We start from the raw sequence: 20,637 nt of genomic DNA, 5'->3' as shown, positions 1-20,637 counted from the left end.
GAGGGCCACACACGTACTGGGAGGGGGAATTATTTACTCATATTTAGCTGCGTCCATTGATAAAACATATGAGAAACTTAAGAGCAGCTTCCGGCTGATGTTATCTGGGCTGAGCCCGTGTGCGCTGGGAGGGTGATTTATGTTCGAGGTCGGTGATTGATGTCACGTCCAGCGCATACTGGGACGAGGGGTGGATGTGTTGTCACACTGACACTGTGATGCATGGATGAGCTGTTGCCTAGGAAACTAGTCTAATGTGCTGGGTCTATTAACGTTTAGGAAAAAAATATACAAATATTGTGTCCAGTCCCAGAATAATATGCAGAGACAAGTAAAATTGTGACTTTTAGATTTTTAATTTAGATTTATTTACTTTTTTTTTAAGTAGCCTATTATTTTCTGTGTTTTCTAGTTTTAAGTTTATTTTAGCTAATTTTAGCATCATTATAGTGTTAGTATTTTAAGGCTGTCAAAGTTATGTGTTCTCAACACAGTCTTATATTGCTATTCACTGTTATTATTGTTAATTAATACTATTAAAAAACTACAATGTAAAAAATTATATGATCAATAAGTTATGACAACATGTCTTTAACTCAACAAAATAAGTTAAGCAATTTTTTTACTTTTTTAAGTTAAAAAAGATTCAACTCATTTTTAAAGTCAAATTAATGTGATTTAAGTTGAAATGGCTTGAATATCGAAGCTGATTGTACTTAAAAAAGTAAGCAAGCCAAAAATAAATAATTCAGTGCAGTGCAACTGAAATAAAACATAAATATTAGACGAAAAACTTAAAACCTTAATGTATTTTATTTCATTTCTTATTTTCATTTAAGTTGAAGTAGCAAAATTAATAAAAAAAAAAATACAACTGAAATTAAATAAATTAAAGCTACACAGAAACTTAAAAATGACAAAAGCACATAAAAAAAAAAAAAAGAAAAGAAAAAAGCTAATTCAAAATAGCATATAAATAATACTAAACAACATTGTTGCTATCTAGAAAATTGAAATGCTTATTGCAGGTGGATTGTTAAGGTTTTAAGTTTTATAATATGTATCAAAAACTAAAAGTAAAGTAAAAAAAAAAAAAAGTTAAATCACTTCATGTCCATTTTTATGTTATTTAGTTGTGATGAAAGTACTTTTAGTTTTCATCATGCATTTTATTTTTATTTCAGTTACAATTTTATTCAGTTTCAGTTTAAGTTGGAAACACTTGTTAGGCTTAACCGACGGTGTCAGTCGGGGGCATTTACATTTGCATTTATTATAGTTGCTGCATTACAAATAATTAAAAATATAATATATATAATTTCTCGCAACTTCTGATTAGGTTTACTTTCCCCAGCCAACTAAACTATATCAATCACAACCTAACAAGTTAGTTCAGTACATCAGCAGAAGAGATCAGATTTGATGAGGCTAAGAGAAAAATGAAAGGTGGTAAACTATAAATCAATTGTATGACTATTAAACCTACATTCCTCGGGTGTGGTTTATTAAAAAGAGAGAATTATAGGGAAAACATGAGTGGTTTGAGGCAGCGTCTTTAAAAGGAGCTTTATGTCAAACCATCTCAAAATCCTCTACTGCCCCCTAGTGGAAAGCAGGGCCGTACATAAGCACTTAATGAATTGAGTGAGAGAGGGAGCTCAGTGTGTGGCAAACCCAGCGAGTTCACGACAGTGACAGGCTTCCTGTGCTTAGAAGAAACAAGGGGAGACAGACAGCCTGGAAAAGGGAAACGAGAGGAAACACAAGTTCCTTGCAGCTCCAAAGTCAGAGCAGAAACATGAAGATGTCAATAAAATGCACACGCTATGAAACTGATAAAAGCAGAGAGGTTTTCAGCCCCGCTGCCATCCCGCTTGACTCCGAGAGGCGAGAGTCATTTTCTAGTAGGAAGGTGGATTCAGTGACGTCTTTTCCTGGAACATCTCTAGATCCCTAATTGGAGTCTACAGGCTTTTCAAGCTCAAGCTTGCATTAGCCCGTCTCGTCAGCAGTCTCTCCGCTGAGGTGACAGTTAAAGGGATAGTTCAACCAAAAATGAAAATTAGCCCATGATTTTCTCACCCTCAAGTCATCCTAGGTGTATATGACATTCTTCTTTCAGACGAACACAATCTGAGTTATATTAAAAAATGTCTTGGCTCTTCCAAGCTTTATAATGGCAGTGAATGGCTGTTTCTGTTTTGAAGTCTATCCATGATAAAAGTACATCTATCCAATATAAAAGTGCATCTATCCATCATAAAAGTGCATCTATCCATCATAAAAGAGCATCTATCCATGATAAAAGTGCATCTATCCATCATAAAAGTGCATCTATCCAATATAAAAGTGCATCTATCCATGATAAAAGTGCATCTATCCAATATAAAAGTGCATCTATCCATGATAAAAGTGCATCTATCCATCATAAAAGTGCATCTATCCAAAATAAAAGTGCATCTATCCATCATAAAAGTGCATCTATCCATCATAAAAGAGCATCTATCCATCATAAAAGTGCATCTATCCATCATAAAAGTGCATCTATCCAATATAAAAGTGCATCTATCCATCATAAAAGTGCATCTATCCAATATAAAAGTGCATCTATCCATCATAAAAGTGCATCTATCCATGATAAAAGAGCATCTATCCATGATAAAAGTGCATCTATCCATCATAAAAGTGCATCTATCCAATATAAAAGTGCATCTATCCATCATAAAAGTGCATCTATCCATCATAAAAGTGCATCTATCCAATATAAAAGTGCATCTATCCATCATAAAAGTGCATCTATCCATGATAAAAGTGCATCTATTCATGATAAAAGTGCATCCATCCATCATAAAAGTGCATCCATCCATGATAAAAGTGCATCTATCCATCATAAAAGTGCATCTATCCATCATAAAAGTGCATCTATCCATGATAAAAGTGCATCTATTCATGATAAAAGTGCATCCATCCATCATAAAAGTGCATCTATTCATGATAAAAGTGCATCCATCCATCATAAAAGTGCATCTATCCATGATAAAAGTGCATCTATCCATCATAAAAGTGCTCAACACGGGTCGTGAAGCAATGCATTTGTGTAAGAAAAATATTCATACTTAAAACTTTATAAAGTAAAATTCTAGCTTCCGGCCAAACACAGTCTACTTGTGTATAAAGCACAACGTCAGAACTAGCGTAGTGCTCATGGTGTAGCGTAAATATCAGCAGGACAGCGCATTCATCACATAAGTTGCACTTAAGTCTAAGTGGAATCCTTATGTTCGTTTGGCCAGAAGCTAGTTATTTTACTTTATAAAGTTTGGATATTTTTCTTACACGAACGCATCGCTTCACTTCAGAAGGCCTTTATTAAGCAGCCGGGGCAGTGTGGAGCACTTTTATGATGGATAGATGCACTTTTAACATGGATAGATGCACTTTTATGATGGATAGATGCACTTTTATGATGGATAGATGCACTTTTATGATGATAGATGCACTTTTATGATGGATAGATGCACTTTTAACATGGATAGATGCACTTTTATCATGGGTAGATGCACTTTTATGATGATAGATGCACTTTTATCATGGATAGATGCACTTTTATGATGATAGATGCACTTTTATCATGGATAGATGCACTTTTATGATGGATAGATGCACTTTTATGATGGACAGATGCAGTTTTATGATGGATAGATGCACTTTTATCATGGATAGATGCACTTTTATGATGATAGATGCACTTTTATGATGGATAGATGCACTTTTATGATGATAGATGCACTTTTATGATGGATAGATGCACTTTTATGATGGACAGATGCAGTTTTATCATGGATAGATGCACTTTTATCATGGATAGATACACTTTTATGATGGATTGATGCACTTTTATGATGGACAGATGCAGTTTTATGATGGATAGATGCACTTTTATCATGGATAGATACACTTTTATGATGGATTGATGCACTTTTATGGACTTCAAAACAGAAACGGCCATTCACTGCCATTATAAAGCTTGGAAGAGCCAGGGCATTTTTTTTTATATAACTCAGATTGTGTTCGTCTGAAAGCAGAATGTCATATACACCAAGGATGACTTGAGGTTGAGTAAATCATGGGCTAACTTTTATTTTAAAATAAACTATCCCATTAAAGACCTATTCCAGCCTAAAAGAGCATTCCAGATGGTCGAAGACTGTAGCGGATTCGTCTTAATCTGCAGAAAGGCATTCTAGGGCTTTCTGCCTCAGAGTCGACAGGGGCAAACGCTAATTGGGAGGAGGGTCAGAATGAGGCAGAAAAAGAGGACATGAATGAAGTAACAAGGTTACGGTGTACCTGACAGTGAGGATGGGGGTTTGAACAGCCCATCGTGGCTCCTTTATTCTCAAAGATCTGAAACACAAGAGAAAGAGACATTACGTCCTGTCAAAGAACCCAGACATAACAAACCACAGCAAACGTTATACAAGCGTACAGAAACAACCTAAAACATGCTGCAGACAGACAGGTGCAGACAAAACATGCTCTCTTATTAAGACATGAAGAGATCAGAGCACATGTTGCTGTTTGAAAGGAGACATCCTGTGGAAGGGAGTTTTAAGACTTCCTGGCACCTCCCTCAAGGGTGATATAAAAGGATTTGGGCAGGATCTGTCCTTGACTACTCCGCTTGATAAATATTGACTCGGGTAAAGTCACCGCTCTTCAGGGTCTGTAAATTGCAAAGACGAGGCAAAACACATACTCTGATGTGTTTAACAGAGAGGAGATAACCACCGGTGTTATCCGGAGGAGTCGGTGAAACGATAGTCTCCAGTGGGAAAAATGTAGCAACATCCCAGTTGATGCTTCTCCGATTGGACTGAACTTTGCTGTACCCTAAATTAATGATATTTATTCGTTTCAACCTGGATTTTTATTTATTTATATTATTATTACTTTATGTTCCTTGAGGTACACTTATAATGTTAATAAAGTTTTGTGCACAAAAAAAAAGAAAAGAAAAGAAATATATATATATGTAGTCAATAATTTTATCCCTTAAAACTTATCTTTGATCACCAAAATAACATATTTAAAAGTTTAACCTTGAAAAAAATTACAACTACATAAACAACATTAAAAACTTCATTTTTACCACAGGGGGACTTTAATCAATTATCTGAATTTAAATAAATAAGAATAAACGAAGAACGTCGGGTGGAATGAAGTGTATAACTAAACACAAAACCCATGCTTCTGCAGCCTTGAGAAGAGGCTAAAGCACAAGTGTTTAGAAAATTGTAACCATACTAATTTGGTTACACATAGCAATTAAGACAAAGCCTTATGAAACTGTTTATTTGCGGGTTTGTGATGTAGCTGCTGTCAGACACAATACAGCTGACTGCTTCATCGGTCAACCAAAGTTTCTTTGTAAACTCTCCATTACACTGCACCTCCTATACAAAACAACATGCAGTCAAATGCTCCAAACGAATACATAAATCTCAGACGCGATCCATGACACCATTAAAGATTATCCATCCATTTGTCCCTGATGCTAGTATCCCGCTAAAGTCTCTACAGAAATGAGCAAATGAGCTACTTAAACTGGACACGTCAAAGCAAACGATCCTTCACACTTCCATTTGTCCTGTTGTCGACACTCAAGCGTGTGGAATACACCAGAAACTGAAATCAAATCTGTATACGGTATCCAGTGTAGACAGCATCGGTGTTTATAATGGGCTCTATTGGCTTTTGATGCAACGCTCACATCCAGGGTAGGCATGTGTGAGCCGTTAAGCGTCTGAATGCTAGTGGGCGGGGCCTATGATGCGATGATGTAAAACTATCAGTCGATGTCTTGCTCTAGAGGCAGTCTAGAGCATTTGTGCAAATGTGTTTGCCCGTGTGACGTCAAATCCCACAATGTTCAAACAAGCCATTTTTGGAGCTTGATTAAATAAATGCTTAGTTTATATTGAGGAGGACGTTTTAAGCTATGATACTTGCTGGATGTTTTAATATTACAAAGACCTCTTGCATGTCAAAAGATCAAGGCAAATTTGATTTCTCATTCCCTTTAACATAAAAGTATGCATGAAGGTCAACCCTAACCCCACCCCTTAACCTAACCGTGAGTGGGCCGTAAGCATGAAATAGTACAAATGAGATCATAAACAATTCATTCGAATTAGCCACCGAATTGCCAAACCATAATAGTTACGAATTGCCATGAGAGTCTATTGGTTTGTTGCATGTGCATCTTTATTTCAGTATTATTCTTGTCAACAAAATACATTTTAGGGGGGTAATGAAGACGAGATGAATATATCATGAAAATAACAAATGTTTTTGATAATGTTGACTTGTGACATTCTCACAACATCAACAGAGAACAGCGCGTTACAGTACATTGTGTCCTCGCTTCGTGCAACACAACAGTTTTCCAACGACAAGCATTCAATCTCTGCTTCGGACCAAGCAATCGGACCAAATGAGGAAGCACCCTAATATGCAGCTGTGTAGAATAATGATTTGGGCCAATGAGATTTTACAGTGCACAGGTCTACTCAGTGCAAAATGCTTGTCGCAATCCCAATTGGTTAGGACAATAACTCAAATTGACATGAAAGAGATAGCTCTGATCCCTGATTCCTGGAGTTCCTGAGGTCGGCACTGTGCCGTAATGCTGTAGGTCCATAGCAATGCTAGCTCAGAAAAAGCACTGAAGGTGCTTCCTTTTGCCATGACCACAAATGGGTTCAACATTAGCACCCTTATGAACCATAAAATGAAAAATTGGACACTCTATGGCAGGGTATCCAATCCTGATCCTGGAGAGCAATTTTCCTGCAGAGTTTTTCTCCAACACACTGTGCCTGGAAGCTTCTAGCAAAGCCACTTGAAGGCAAGCCTGCAACCTTAGCTGAAAAAAGCTGCTAATGCTGCGGTGCGTAGGGAAGGAGACAAGAGGCCGTTTTTATTTTAAATATGTCAATGGAGGCGCTTCACTACGCTGAATAAACCGCTTTTGTGGGGAAATAGCTTATCATTTACTGAATCGACAGCCCATCGGCTAATCTTCAACATGTTTGTTTTTAATAATTTGTTTTGGATTGATCCATTTTTAGTTTACGGAAAAAAAAAAAAGTTTTATAAGAGAAGTCACGGACAATTGCGCGACAGTTATGGTTCAGTTTACGGCATTTCTCATTCATTCTATGGTATCCGCAAACAGTGACTGACTGTCGCACAACTCTGAACGAACTTCAATGACGCCAAGGCTATAATGTGATTGGTTATCAAGGCACACGTGATCCAAGTTACACTGTAAGCCCGGATAAGTTGAATTCACTTAAAAAATTTGAGGAAACCGGTTGCCTTAAAAACTTTAAGTAATGGGTTATGAAAACTTGAGCGCATTTAACTTAAATGCATGAAAGGGTGGACTTATTATTTTAAGTTCAAAACACTGAATGCCAAGTTGATTTCACTTACAATCTCTTGTAATATTAATTGTCTTGTCACATGAACTCCACTTACTATTTTAAGTTAAAGTAACTAAACCTTTGTATTCATTGAATAGGCTAAACTAGAACATTTAAATTAAGACAAATACGCAATACAAAAGTCATTTTTTTACTGTTTTATTTGAAAACAGCATTAACTTGCAGGTTGTTGTCCCCTGCTTTTACAACCTTGAATCATGAGCCTGAAACAGTGACAAAATGTGTCATTCATGCCCTGAACATTGCATAAAACAAAGCACCTTCATGCCAACAAAAACACTTATTGTGCTCAAGCATGTGTACATCATTATCACAACAAATCACATTAAAACTGTATTATAACTTACACTCCTGTTAGGGAATTTTTTTATATAGTTGAACATTCCCATTTATATGACTAAACATGACTAATCTACCCTATATATCTTGAAAATCTAAAATGCACCAAGACATCTGCCATTTAGTTGGTAATGTAACTAAAATACCCAACTAATATGAAATGAAATTTGATCAAAGCCTGTGTCATGGAATCTTGTGCAAAAATCAGTGCAAATACCACAGGACACATGTACCCCAAACCATACACAACAGTAAACATTTTCATAAAGGTCCAACGTTACAAACTGTGGCAAACAAATCTGGAACAGTAGTAGAGCCACTTCGAACCCTGTTTTATGCTTCCAGCTGATTTTTCAAAGTTTGAATTTTGGGTACCAGCTCACTTCTACCCAGTTTGAGCATTACTTGCTGAACAAAGTTGAAAGTGTTTTTCATGCACTTGGGGTAGTCCAGGTGCAGGGCATAGATCAGTCCAAAAAGGACACAGAAGGCCTGAGGCAGGTTGGCCAGTTCATCCATTACCACAGACCCTTCCAAGATGATCCCTACTCTGGATGGGTTGAGCTGGGTATTTTCTTGACCAAGGCAAAGAATTCCCACTGGAGTTTCAATGTACGAGTCCTTGTCAGTTACATCCTAACAGTGAAAGAAACGTTTTGACAAGGAGAGAACATAAACATGCCAGTTAGACAATGGTGTTTTGTCCACCAAAAATAACCTGTGACTGTTTATAATGAAAAGCATTGTACAATATAAACCACACTGAAAGTAAGTTATATTAAAAGGATGATACCAGTCTTAAATTTCTATCAAATGCCATATTTGGATCTGTACAGTTTGCAACACTTTGCCCAAAATATGGAGTTTACCCACTTTCAGTCACAGTCCTGCTGAAATATTTTTTTTATGACTCTCAGTACCTTTCACCTTTTTTTTTTTTTTTTTGAATGGGTGAAAAATGAACGGAAGTGTTCATTAACAGCTAAAAATGAGACAAAAGGAGCATGCACCTGCAACATTTACAAAAACAAATTAACTTACAGAGCATGTCTTGAAGAAGGCAGAAGAATCATCCGCCAAGATGACAGGCAGTCCCCGAAGACATAGGCACCTGATGTCTGTTGGCTCAGTGGTCTGCAAGATAGTGGACACAAGAGTTAAAACCTATCTTGCTAAGGATACTCACATCAGGGTTTCCCATACATTCATTAATTTGTCGTGGCCCGCCACAATATCAATATCAGTGTGTGTCTGTGTGTGTATATGTGTGTGTGTGCAAGTCTGTGTGTGTGTCCACCTCCAGATCCAGGTTGGTGTGTGTGTGTGTGAGTCTGTGTGTGTCTGAGTCTGTGTTTGAGTGTGTGTCTGTGTTTGAATCTGTGTGTGCGAGTCTTTTTGAATGTGTGAGTGTGTGTGTCAGTAACTTTGAGTGTGTTTGTGTGTGTGTCTGAGTCTGTGTGTGTGTGTGTGTCTGAGTCTGTGTGTGTGTGTCCACCTCCAGGTCCAGGATGGTGTGTATGCGCGTGTGAGCCTGTGTGTCTGAGTCTGTGTTTGAGTGTGTGTCTGTGTTTGAATCTGTGTGTGTGAGTCTTTTTGAATGTGTGAGTGTGTGTGAGCCTGTGTTTGAGTGTGTGTGAGCCTGTGTTTGAGTGTGTCAGCAAGTTTGTGTGTGCGTGTCCACCTCCATCTCCAGGTTTGTGTGCGTGTGTGTCTGAGTGAGTGTGTGTCCACCTCCCTCTCCAGGTCTAGGTCGGAGTGAGTGTGTGTGTGTGTGTGTGTGTGTGTGTGTGTCCACCTCCCTCTCCAGGTCCAGGTCGGAGTGTGTGTGTGTGTGTGTGTCTGAGTGAGTGTGTGTGTGTGTGTGTGTGTGTGTGTCCACCTCCCTCTCCAGGTCCAGTTCGGTGTGTGTGTATGAGCAAAACTTGCAATAAGAAATCTGTGGAGCAGTCATAGAAAGTGTAGCAATGGAAAAGCAATGTCTTAAGTTATCTGACATTAAGTGTTGGCAATGGAAATGTGTACTTGTCAATAAAAATATATGATATTTAACCTTTTTGTTGTGCCTTAATCACCCCCCCCCCCCCCCCACCACCACCTCCACCTCCACCACAATATTTATGTACAAGAAGAAAGAAAGAAAGAAAGAAAGAAAGAAAGAAAGAAAGAAAGAGCAGAGAAAAAAGAAAAGACAAAAGAGATGAATAGAGAAATGAAAGATGTAGTCGACTAATGTAGTCAAACCCACCTTTGTGTGACGTAAAAGCTCAGCCAAAAGCTGGCCGGTCAGGCCTTTCTTCTTCCTAAAGAGGTCCATCAGCCTTGGAGAGAAACGATCAAGTTCATCAAAGAAATTCTCTTGCAGACTTTTCCCCACCACTCTGGTGAACTCGTAAAAAACCTGAAACAAAACATGTTTTGCATAAGAAGCTAAAAACAAGAATCTATGGACAAATTGTATTCAACATTACAGTAACACGTACGTCTTTTCGAAACATTCAACAGTAATACATACCTGGCTTTCTGTGAAAAGAGCTGGCCATCGATGTACCATCTGGCTGATGGCAGGCTTGTTTTGGACAACTTCTTTTCTCCGAAGCGCAAACGTCACGTCCATCTCTTTCTTAACAAGGGACCCATTTGGCTTTGTCTTCATCATTTCATTGACCAAAACCTGGCGAGCTTCTTCCAGGTTGTGCTCATCCCTCCCCTCTGGATATTCAGGTAGGAAATTTATTTCCCCTTTCCTTGGCTTCTTTATGCCTTTGTGAGGAGGGTCTGCATTTGCAGTGTACCTTCCACGTTTACCACCATTGACAGTGACATCAACTCGTCCAATCTGGCGCATTTTAGTTCTATAATTACCCATCTTGAACTTCAGACTGTTCTTCCATCCAATCCAGCCGGAGGATGACCCTGATTCTTGGAGACACGGGTGGGTTTGTACTAATGCTTTTGCAACAGCTTCAAAATCGTCCTTTTCTGGGTAGGCTTTAAATGTATACATGGTCTCAGCCAGTTTCTCAAGGATATCATGTTTCAACTCTTTTGTCACCTTAAGATAGGTTCCATCCCTGAGATACAACAGGTTACCTTGACGAAGTCTGTACTCAACATCAACCGAAAATTTGGGAACGTCAAATACCTCTGGCCACTGAAAACTTCTATCCAGAGGGGAGCTGGACAGGATCTCAGTGTCAGCCTGGCTGCTTGTGTCACCATATGATTCAGTGTTTGGTGAGATTGGTACAAGCTCAATCATAGGGATGATTTTGATTGTTGGCTTCTCTGGGAGCTCAGAGAGACTGGTGAGGTTACACAGTTCATTGTTAAATTCAGGATCTTGGTACTGTAGGGTGAAACTATAGTTCGCTTGGAGAGTGCCTTTAAGCCAGCCAATCAAATCGTCAAGTGTGTCAGGTCGTTTTGTCGTCATCTTTCTTATATCTCCCTCGGAGACAATAACCCTCATGGTTATATTCTGTTGCTCAGCCATCTGTGAAACCATGATAAAAGACAGGTATTTAACAAATAACATATCGTCTCAGTGTTACCATAAGTTCTCCTTGTACCCTATATGCTGATAATGGGAAGACATCATTCAAGTCTGACATCTGAACCACAACCAAAGAGGGGACCTCATTACAGACAAGTTGGTAAGATCTTAAATGCTCACAATACCATGCTGTCATTTTGTGGCAAACAAACATAATTTCTGTGTTAACAGCCACAATCTTTTGAATCTGGGCAAATTCAGGGAGACCTGAGCATGAGCCAGTAGAGAGTATCATGTTGGGATGATATTTGATTCCATCTACACAGACAGATGATGCATTAAGAACCGACCCAGGCTTTGTAATGTTTTGCGCAATTACTCTCTGAACGTTCAAAGGGAAAGAGGCAAGCAAAACTGGGGTAACCTTTGTCATCTCAACTGATGGTCTGAAAAAAGAGCTACAGTCAAGGTGGTAACTGACTGCTTTCTGGTGTTTGGTAGCAAGTGTCATGGCAACATTTTTGAAGTTTTGCACATTGCGAATTGCCTTTTTAAAGAACTTGTGCTTCCCCTCAAAGCGCATCGTCCAAACATCAGACAGGGGACCAAATCTCCTTACAAGCTGAGGGTAATGTTCCACAAAGTGATGCTTTGGCCTTAAACGAAAATCTGGAAAAGTTGACTGCAGCAGCTGTCTGTGCTCTGCTATTTTACAGTCCAGGAAATGCAGTGTCTCCTCAGTATGCCTTGGTGCAACAGCTAGCTCAACGACATCTTTGAGAAGCATGACAATTTCCCAAGTGTTGTCACCCTCAGGGACACAGTGACCAATAAAAAATGGAAGAAGCCTTATGAGACACCAATTCTCATGGGCATTTCCACCAATGGTCCCTTTGGCGGAAAATCCCTTTCCAATAATCTGAGGTCGGTCTGTTTTGTCAGTAAATGTGTAGTTAAAGTTTCTGATGGTCTGATTTAACATTTCTAGTGTGAAATACCCCTTGTCTATCAGGTCTTTAAGACAAAGGGACAACTCAGTTGGAACAATGCCTTCCAATATATCATGCAAGATGTCAGGGGGGTAACCAGTGACTGCATGAAAGTGCTCAAGATTCTCAGTTAAAGGACATGCTCTTTTCACACCATAAGTCCGACTCAAAGCTGGGTCCTCTCTCACCTCCTGCACCTGCTTATCATGGGAGTCTTTGTCTCGGAGTTTAAAGAAACCAGAACATACCTCTTGGTGTTGTGTGTCAATACTGCTTGCCGAACAGAATCTGCAGAACTTGTCAGTAGTGAAGCTCTCCAGGAATCCTGCAAGGGAGTGGGCACCAAGATTATCAGCAACAACATACAAGACTGTGCCTTTCACACTCTCACCTAGTTGCTCCAAGTAAACACCATTTTGCTCCAATGACTTTAGATCATAGATAAGAGGTTGCAGAACTTTAGCGTAACCACACTCTTTGACTGTTGAGGTATTGCACAGTAGTGCAAGTTGGATTGAGTTAAGGGTTGACCTATATTTTGCAGGTATGTTGGCAATGACCCAGTATATGGCACACATTTTATGTTTTAGCTTTGATGTTCCTAGAGGATTGGCTACTTCGAAGTCATCAATGTAAAGTCCAAGAGCAATTGTGAACTCGTCCCTTGCAAGAAGAGAGTTTTCATTAAAGCACTGGCCATCTACATATGATCTATATTCCTGTGGGACATGTACTTTTTCTGACATGGCTTTATCTAATATGTCAGTTTTGTTCAGCAACTTCTGGAGCATGGGAACAATAGGGACATATGCAAGTGTTTTTTTGCCTTTTTCCACACAGTATTCAATGGGGTTCACCAGTGGAAACTCTCTACGTACATAGGCCGCTCTCCTTTTAGCAGTTCCTAGGGATCCATCTTTGGCACAAAATGCCATTATGTTACTTTCTGACACAACACTGGTAAGCTCTCTCACAACTGTTTCATTGATGTCAACATAATATTTCTTTAGAACGTCCCTCACTCTGTTATGCAGAAGTGGCTGTGACAGCTTATTGATTTGACAAAGCTGTTGTATTACTTCTTGCACAGAACTCTCTGGTATGTGCAGGACAGTTTGCATCTTTAACAGAAGAGATGCTAAGTTGTGCTCAAGCTGTTTTTCTAAATCACGAAGATCAGTCTCACTGGCTTCTACACTGACATCTTCTAAATCGTCCATATCATCAGCATGTGACATTTGGTCTTGTGCAGCATCACTGTCATCGCTTACAGTATCCAAACCAATAATTTCTGACTTGAACCTTTTCCAGTTCTGGTCCTGGTGTTTTTTACTCTTGTGTGCTTTGAAAGTGGAGTACATACTGGTTTCAAAGTTACAGTCTTTATATGGGCAACTGACTTTATGGTTTACTTTTAAGTGTGCAGTATGCAGGTGAGTAAAGTAGTCGGTCTGAGAACAAGACTCGGCAAACCCACATGACAGACAGCAAAATTTAACTGGTGCATCTGGTTGCTGCTGATCAGGAGTTTTGGTGTGAAGGCGGGATAAATGTACTTTTAGTGCATTGAGTGATTTAAATGTACATGGACATTCCTGATGTAAACAAGGAAAAGGCTCTGTTCTTGCATAACTTCCATGTTTTAGCCTATAATGCTTAAATAGCTGTGCTCTCTTTTCACAGCGAAGAGGGCAATACTTACACTTCCAAAGCATAATTTTCAGAGATTGATATTCAGTTTGTTGCTAATCTCAGGATATTGGGTTCAAAAGAATCTCTTTCCATGACCTGCAACACAATAAAACAAAGAAAATAAGAGACAAGGGAACTTATAGCTACAGTATTCTATTGCAACAATATACCTGTATTTTCAAGTAAGCTAACATTAAAGCCGTAATGTCATTATTAGAGGTGTGTATTGCTAATATACTCAAGTTTGCATCCGGTTGCAATTCACTTTCTCTTAAGTGCTTGAAGGAAAAATAATCACTAAAGCGGAGCCTATGTCATGCACAAGACAATAATAAAATGAATGGTCAAAGTTGTCATCACATTTAATACTAGGAAAAAACAATCAAATGTGGTCGCTAACACTCCTCTTCCCACCGAGTGCGTGTCCCTCGTTCAGCGTGGATCGGGCGGTGTCACCAAGACGCTAAAGTTACAGGTTAAAAACATCCAGTTGAACTGGTTACAACAACGGTTTTACACGGTTCAAAAATGCCCCTCCATTAAGAAAAAAAGTTAGCAATGTTACAACGTGGTTGCGCTCCCTTCCCCGCCATGAATGCGCGTGTTTTCGTCCGCAGCGTTTAATCTGCCGAGAGGCGGTTCAAAGCGAGGCGGCGTCCGCCAATAAGCTAACTTTACAAGTGAAAAATGTACCGTTGAACTGGTTAAAACGACAGTTTTCCAAGTTCACAAACAGTGTGTCAATAGAGTAAGGCAATTTGCCTAGCTAAGCCATCAAATTGGTGGCTACAGGTGATGTCCGTTGACCTTGACGTTGAAAACGTCTGTTAAGTCAAGGACCGTCACAAAAAGCCCCTTCAGTGATAAAAGTAACTACTTAACTTTTAGCTAGCTAGCTAAGTACCTTAAAGGGTGACAATGTTAATGTCCATCGACGTCAAACTGCTTCTCTTGGACTTCTCACAAACAGCGCATCAAGTGAAAATTTTTTTCAAACTCTAACGTTAGCTAGCAGGTGAAAATGGCGACCGACCTAACGTTAGTTAAAGTTATAGCGTCCCAATACTCACCAACATCCCCTTATATCCACACACAAACACATTAAGTTGACATAGCTAAACAATGGACATCAGGAGGGCGAAACCAAAGCTACTTACCGTCTCTGGCGAGTTTTAGCAGCAACAACTGGACTGTCCGGTGCGCGGCAGGAAAATGACGTCGTCTTCTCAGCAAAAAACACGGCGGCAAAGTGACGGCTTTCACGTTCCCATAGTGCATTGCATGACTAAAACTTGGGAATTTAAAGCTATTTCACTTAAAGTTATTCACAGACTCAACTAGGTCTACAAATTAGTTTAACATACTTACATTTGCTAGTAATGCAATCAAAACTTAATCGATTTGAGTCATGTAAGTACATTATACTTTAAATGTTTGATTACATATGAAATCCGGGTTTACAGTGTAGCTGTTACGTATGGTAGCCCAATGGTAGAGCCATGGACCATCGTAACACCCAATAATAAGACCATCTCTGTTTCTAGTGATCCTGAAGACCCTGATTAGCTGGTTCAGGGGTGTTTAATTGGGGTTGGGGCTAAACTCTGCTGGAAAGTGGTCTTCAGGAGCAAGACTGGACAGCCCTGCTCAATGGTCTTGTGGACTTTACAGAATTGCACCTTTAGGGGTAAAACAACATGTCACTGGAGCAGGTCTCCCCCTACAAGGTGCATAACCTTGGTAGTAAAATGTTCCCTTAAGGTACTACTACAAACCTTTTAGGGATAAATCAGGTACAAAGATGTCCTTTTGAGGGTACAGCCCAAAAGAACACGCTGTTCTCCTAAAAATACATTTTTGAGTTATTTTTTTTGAGAGAGTACAGTGAGCACCACAAGAACGCAAGTCATTGTATCAATGCATTAAGTGTTTTGTTCAGCGCTGAAACCTCAGTGATTGCCCCTTGAGAGGTTCGAACCTGCAAACTTTCGGCTGCCAGCTTTGACCATTTGAATACACCCTGTAGTTATGTTTATAAAGATCATTTTAACTGATGGTGCTGCTATCCTTGCTAGTTTGAAGCTGTTACATACCACAGCATCATAGTGCATTGGGAGAGGTATTTGTACACTGTCGTAACTGTAATGTTTATTGTATTTCTGCACTCCCAGAGAATACACTCTTCTTGTATTAATTAGTATTGACTGTGTTATGTGTTAGTACATGAGTGTCCTTCTCTCATTATTTATCTGTTTGTGGGGAAAACTGCAGGACTAGTAGTTGTTTTACACCTGCCGTTGATCACGGTGACAGTTGTTGTGTTTCATCAATACATTTGGTTGATACAATATAGAGTTAATTTTGGTTACACATTATTTTGATGGTCCACTTTAGACATTCTACTAACTACAAGTAAAGTTGCAACTACATGTCAACTGACTCTCATTAATTTGCAACTACATGTCAACTAACTCTTAGAGTATAGTAGACTGGTAGGGCTCTGGTTAGTAGAATAAGTTGATATGTAGGTGCAAAGTTACTTATAGTCAGTATAATGTTTGTTGAGGAGCATCAAAATTAAGTTATAGCAGATATTAAGCGGGATATTTAATAATATAATATTATTATATCTATCTCTCTGTCAGCATGTCTGTCTGAACATCTATCTATCTATCTATCTGAACATCTATCTATCTATCTATCTATCTATCTATCTATCTATCTATCTATCTATCTATCTATCTATCTATCATAACGACTGAGACAATCAGACACATAACTATTTATTTATTTAACAAATAATCTTCAAAGCCCACTCTTAGGAATGAAACATCCCTCCAAAAGAGACAAAAGAGCAGGAAAGGTTTCAGTCGATCAGATAAGATGTCTTTATTGCTGTGAAAAATGTGGTCATGTGGTCAGGACCTAGGCCATAGGAAAGACCTACAGACCTTGAAATACTTTCCTGCATTCATTTATCGACGAACTGATCTATAAATTAACATGCATCCCAGAACATTTTGTGAATGATTTACTGTCTTGTGTTGTGTCTTTCACTACTATTATCTTTTGATACTATTATTTCTTTGATACTATGTATTTTATTATAGAACCAACGGTCAATGTAACCTCAACTATACCATGTTTGGTCTCTATAAACTCCAATCTTCGTCACCCATTTTGTTGATTTACATTACATTTTGCTAACTTTGTGAGGCATTAGTATTATAAAAATCTTGAAGATTCTTTTCTTAAAGACTCAATGAAATTAAATATTCAAATGCCCCATTAATGTGTCCAGAGAGGCCAGAGGAGCGCTCCACACTGCCTGCCATTGATCAGCGCTGAGACGCCCTGACTGAAGAGCATCTCCCAATTGATCCAATTAGCACTGATGAGGAAGACTGGGACAAAACCCAATCGAGCGGCGTCCCTGCCTCTGACTCCTTTAAACACACACACTCTTATGAAATCACGTCCCTGTGACTCCAGCAGTTCTACAGGGAAAGTTTCTTCTGGCGACAAATGGTGCAAATGTTTCATTAAGTTGCTACACCCCCCCAGAGAGAGTCACAGTGAGAAAAAAATCATGTCTCTGTTTTTTTAAAAATGAGTCGTGTCTTACGGCTGCATTTTATTGCAAAATGAATTTCAGTGTTTTGCTTGTGAATGCAAAGTAACAGGTGCACCAGAAATAGAAGTGAGAGGAGGAGATGTACTAACCTGCACCCATGTGTGCGCATCACCCAGCTCTACGATCAGATCCGCCCACCTGTCAATCACTCTGCGGATCTCGGCAGGCTTCATGAGCGGGAGGGTGATGTCAGACCAGGGGTGGAAACACATGACCTTACTGACAAACAAACAGGAAAACAACACATTTGGTTAAAACTTCCCCTAAAACCATTATAATATTATTATATCTATCTCTCTGTCAGCATGTCTGTCTGAACATCTATCTATCTATCTATCTGAACATCTATCTATCTATCTATCTATCTATCTATCTATCTATCTATCTATCTATCTATCTATCTATCTATCTATCTATCTATCTATCTATCATAACGACTGAGACAATCAGACACATAACTATTTATTTATTTAACAAATAATCTTCAAAGCCCACTCTTAGGAATGAAACATCCCTCCAAAAGAGACAAAAGAGCAGGAAAGGTTTCAGTCGATCAGATAAGATGTCTTTATTGCTGTGAAAAATGTGGTCATGTGGTCAGGACCTAGGCCATAGGAAAGACCTACAGACCTTGAAATACTTTCCTGCATTCATTTATCGACGAACTGATCTATAAATTAACATGCATCCCAGAACATTTTGTGAATGATTTACTGTCTTGTGTTGTGTCTTTCACTACTATTATCTTTTGATACTATTATTTCTTTGATACTATGTATTTTATTATAGAACCAACGGTCAATGTAACCTCAACTATACCATGTTTGGTCTCTATAAACTCCAATCTTCGTCACCCATTTTGTTGATTTACATTACATTTTGCTAACTTTGTGAGGCATTAGTATTATAAAAATCTTGAAGATTCTTTTCTTAAAGACTCAATGAAATTAAATATTCAAATGCCCTGCTAGAGCACAATCGGTCGTAAAAATTTCCCTCCAAAGGGAACAACTTCTTATTGGCTCACACACCTCCAGAGGGTGTGACATCTTCACGCTTTATCACAAGATCAGCACGCTTACTCTCTTACTTTTTTACTCTCTTAGTCCTTCCTGAGAAACCCTAATGTGAAGATGATGCTGAACTAGAAATTTTCTAAGGACCCCCAAGCTTGTGCCAGGCTGTGGCCTTGTCTTTTCATTCACCAAACATACTCTGACTCCCACTGGTTCTCTCTCATCAAGACCACATCAGCAAAGATCAACAAATTGCATCAGAACAGTTTAATTCAAATGGGCGAGACATGCAAGTATCAAACTTAGTCTCATTATTTAATACATTAAGTATCCTTAACTAGAGTGTTAGAACTAAACTGATGGTTTGCTCAAGGCTGTTGATCTGCTGAATTTCAAACAATGCTATAACTTCTTGCTTTCCTGTATTCTGCTTCAGCTCTTTCCCTTGGTAAGCTGTATGCATGTATGTGTGTGTATGTTAGAATAGTTTAAGTGTTTAGTCTAGTTAATAAAGTCTTGTTCATGTCACACGTAAAGTTGTCCGTGTCTCAAGCTCATATCTGGAGTCTCTAATCATAGATCTTGACTACTTGCTCTTAGTAGTGCTGTAAATTAAGAAAGGCATTTCCCATGCCCCGGAAATGTACATTTCTTAGAATTAATAAACAATTAACACTGAGTGTACACAGGACAAACAGGTTAATTGATGGTAATATTAATTCACAACATTAAGTTAATTATATTATCTGAACCAAATATTCATAATCAATTATAACCAGTTATTATTGATTATTAATATTCCATAGAGCTAATTTGCTACACTATCTATCTATCTATCTATCTATCTATCTATCTATCTATCTATCTATCTATCTATCTATCTATCTATCTATCTGTCTGTCTGTCTGTCTCTATCTATCTATCTATCTATCTATCTATCTATCTATCTATCTGTCTGTATATCTACTGTATCTATAATCTGTCTGTCTGTCTGTCTGTCTGTCTGTCTGTCTGTCTATCTATCTATCTATCTATCTATCTATCTATCTGTCTGTCTGTCTGTCTGTCTGTCTGTCTGTCTGTCTGTCTATCTATCTAAATGTATATCTATCTATCTATCTGACTGACTGGCTGACTGTCTGTCTGTCTGTCTGTCTGTCTGTCTGTCTGTCTGTCTATCTATCTATCTGTCTGTCTGTCTGCCTGTGTGTCTGTCTGTCTGTCTATCTACTGTATCTATAATCTGTCTGTCTGTCTGACTATCTATCTATCTATCTATCTATCTATCTATCTATCTATCTATCTATCTATCTATCTGTCTGTCTGTCTGTCTATCTATCTAAATGTATATCTATCTATCTATCTGACTGACTGACTGTCTGTCTGTCTGTCTGTCTGTCTGTCTGTCTATCTATCTAAATGTATGTCTATCTATCTATCTATCTAAATGTATGTCTATCTATCTATCTATCTATCTATCTAAATGTATGTCTATCTATCTATCTATCTATCTATCTATCTATCTATCTATCTATCTATCTATCTATCTATCTATCTATCTATCTATCTATCTATCTAACTGTATGTCTGTCTGTCGCCTATCTATCCAGCCACCCTTCCAGCTCACTTTCCTTTTGTAGTCTTGATCTAAGCAGCATCTATCATAAAACATACAGTGTACGTTACACTTCACCTTCAACAATTACCCAGCAGAGTTATGAATAAATTCATATAGTACTTCAGTCTATATGCTCAGCCCTGAATGAAACCCAACAGCTGTGCCTGCAAACTTTCCAAAGTCTCCTCTTTCAGGCATTATGTGGGGCATCCAGTTCTCTTTATTAAGCGTCCTTCACTTGTTTGTGCCTCGAGCGCTATTCTTACTACTTTGAAAACAATGTCAGATCCCAGAGCATTAGAGTTGAGCGTCAGTTGGCAGGGCGTGTGTGTTTGTGGCCTCCTC

At 38.6% G+C, this 20,637-nt stretch overlaps 2 protein-coding genes across 2 annotated transcripts in view; both read right to left on the bottom strand.

Annotated features, from left to right (window-relative positions):
• Positions 1-20,637, bottom strand: part of galt (galactose-1-phosphate uridylyltransferase) — a 119,910-nt gene that overhangs the window by 89,488 nt on the left and 9,785 nt on the right. Inside the window, exons 5-6 of the mRNA XM_084400299.1 lie at positions 17,748-17,877; positions 4,351-4,407 (exon numbers count right to left, since the gene is read on the bottom strand). Of these exons, the coding sequence (XP_084256425.1) occupies positions 4,351-4,407; positions 17,748-17,877 (187 nt within the window). The remainder of the gene's footprint in view (positions 1-4,350; positions 4,408-17,747; positions 17,878-20,637) is intronic.
• On the bottom strand, positions 7,656-15,300 carry LOC311284968 (sterile alpha motif domain-containing protein 3-like). Its single transcript, XM_084400298.1, has 7 exons — positions 15,182-15,300; positions 14,035-14,120; positions 12,581-12,657; positions 10,363-11,343; positions 10,096-10,248; positions 8,892-8,984; positions 7,656-8,486 (listed from the first exon to the last, which is right to left on the bottom strand). The coding sequence occupies exons 4-7, from the start codon at positions 11,341-11,343 to the stop codon at positions 8,184-8,186; spliced, it is 1,530 nt and encodes a 509-aa protein (XP_084256424.1). The 5' UTR covers positions 12,581-12,657; positions 14,035-14,120; positions 15,182-15,300; the 3' UTR covers positions 7,656-8,183.

The sequence above is a fragment of the Rutilus rutilus genome, assembly GCF_951802725.1.
Source record: "Rutilus rutilus genome assembly, chromosome: 25".
Classification (NCBI taxonomy): Eukaryota; Metazoa; Chordata; class Actinopteri; order Cypriniformes; family Leuciscidae; genus Rutilus; species Rutilus rutilus.
This window is presented reverse-complemented; position numbering and strand designations above follow the sequence as displayed.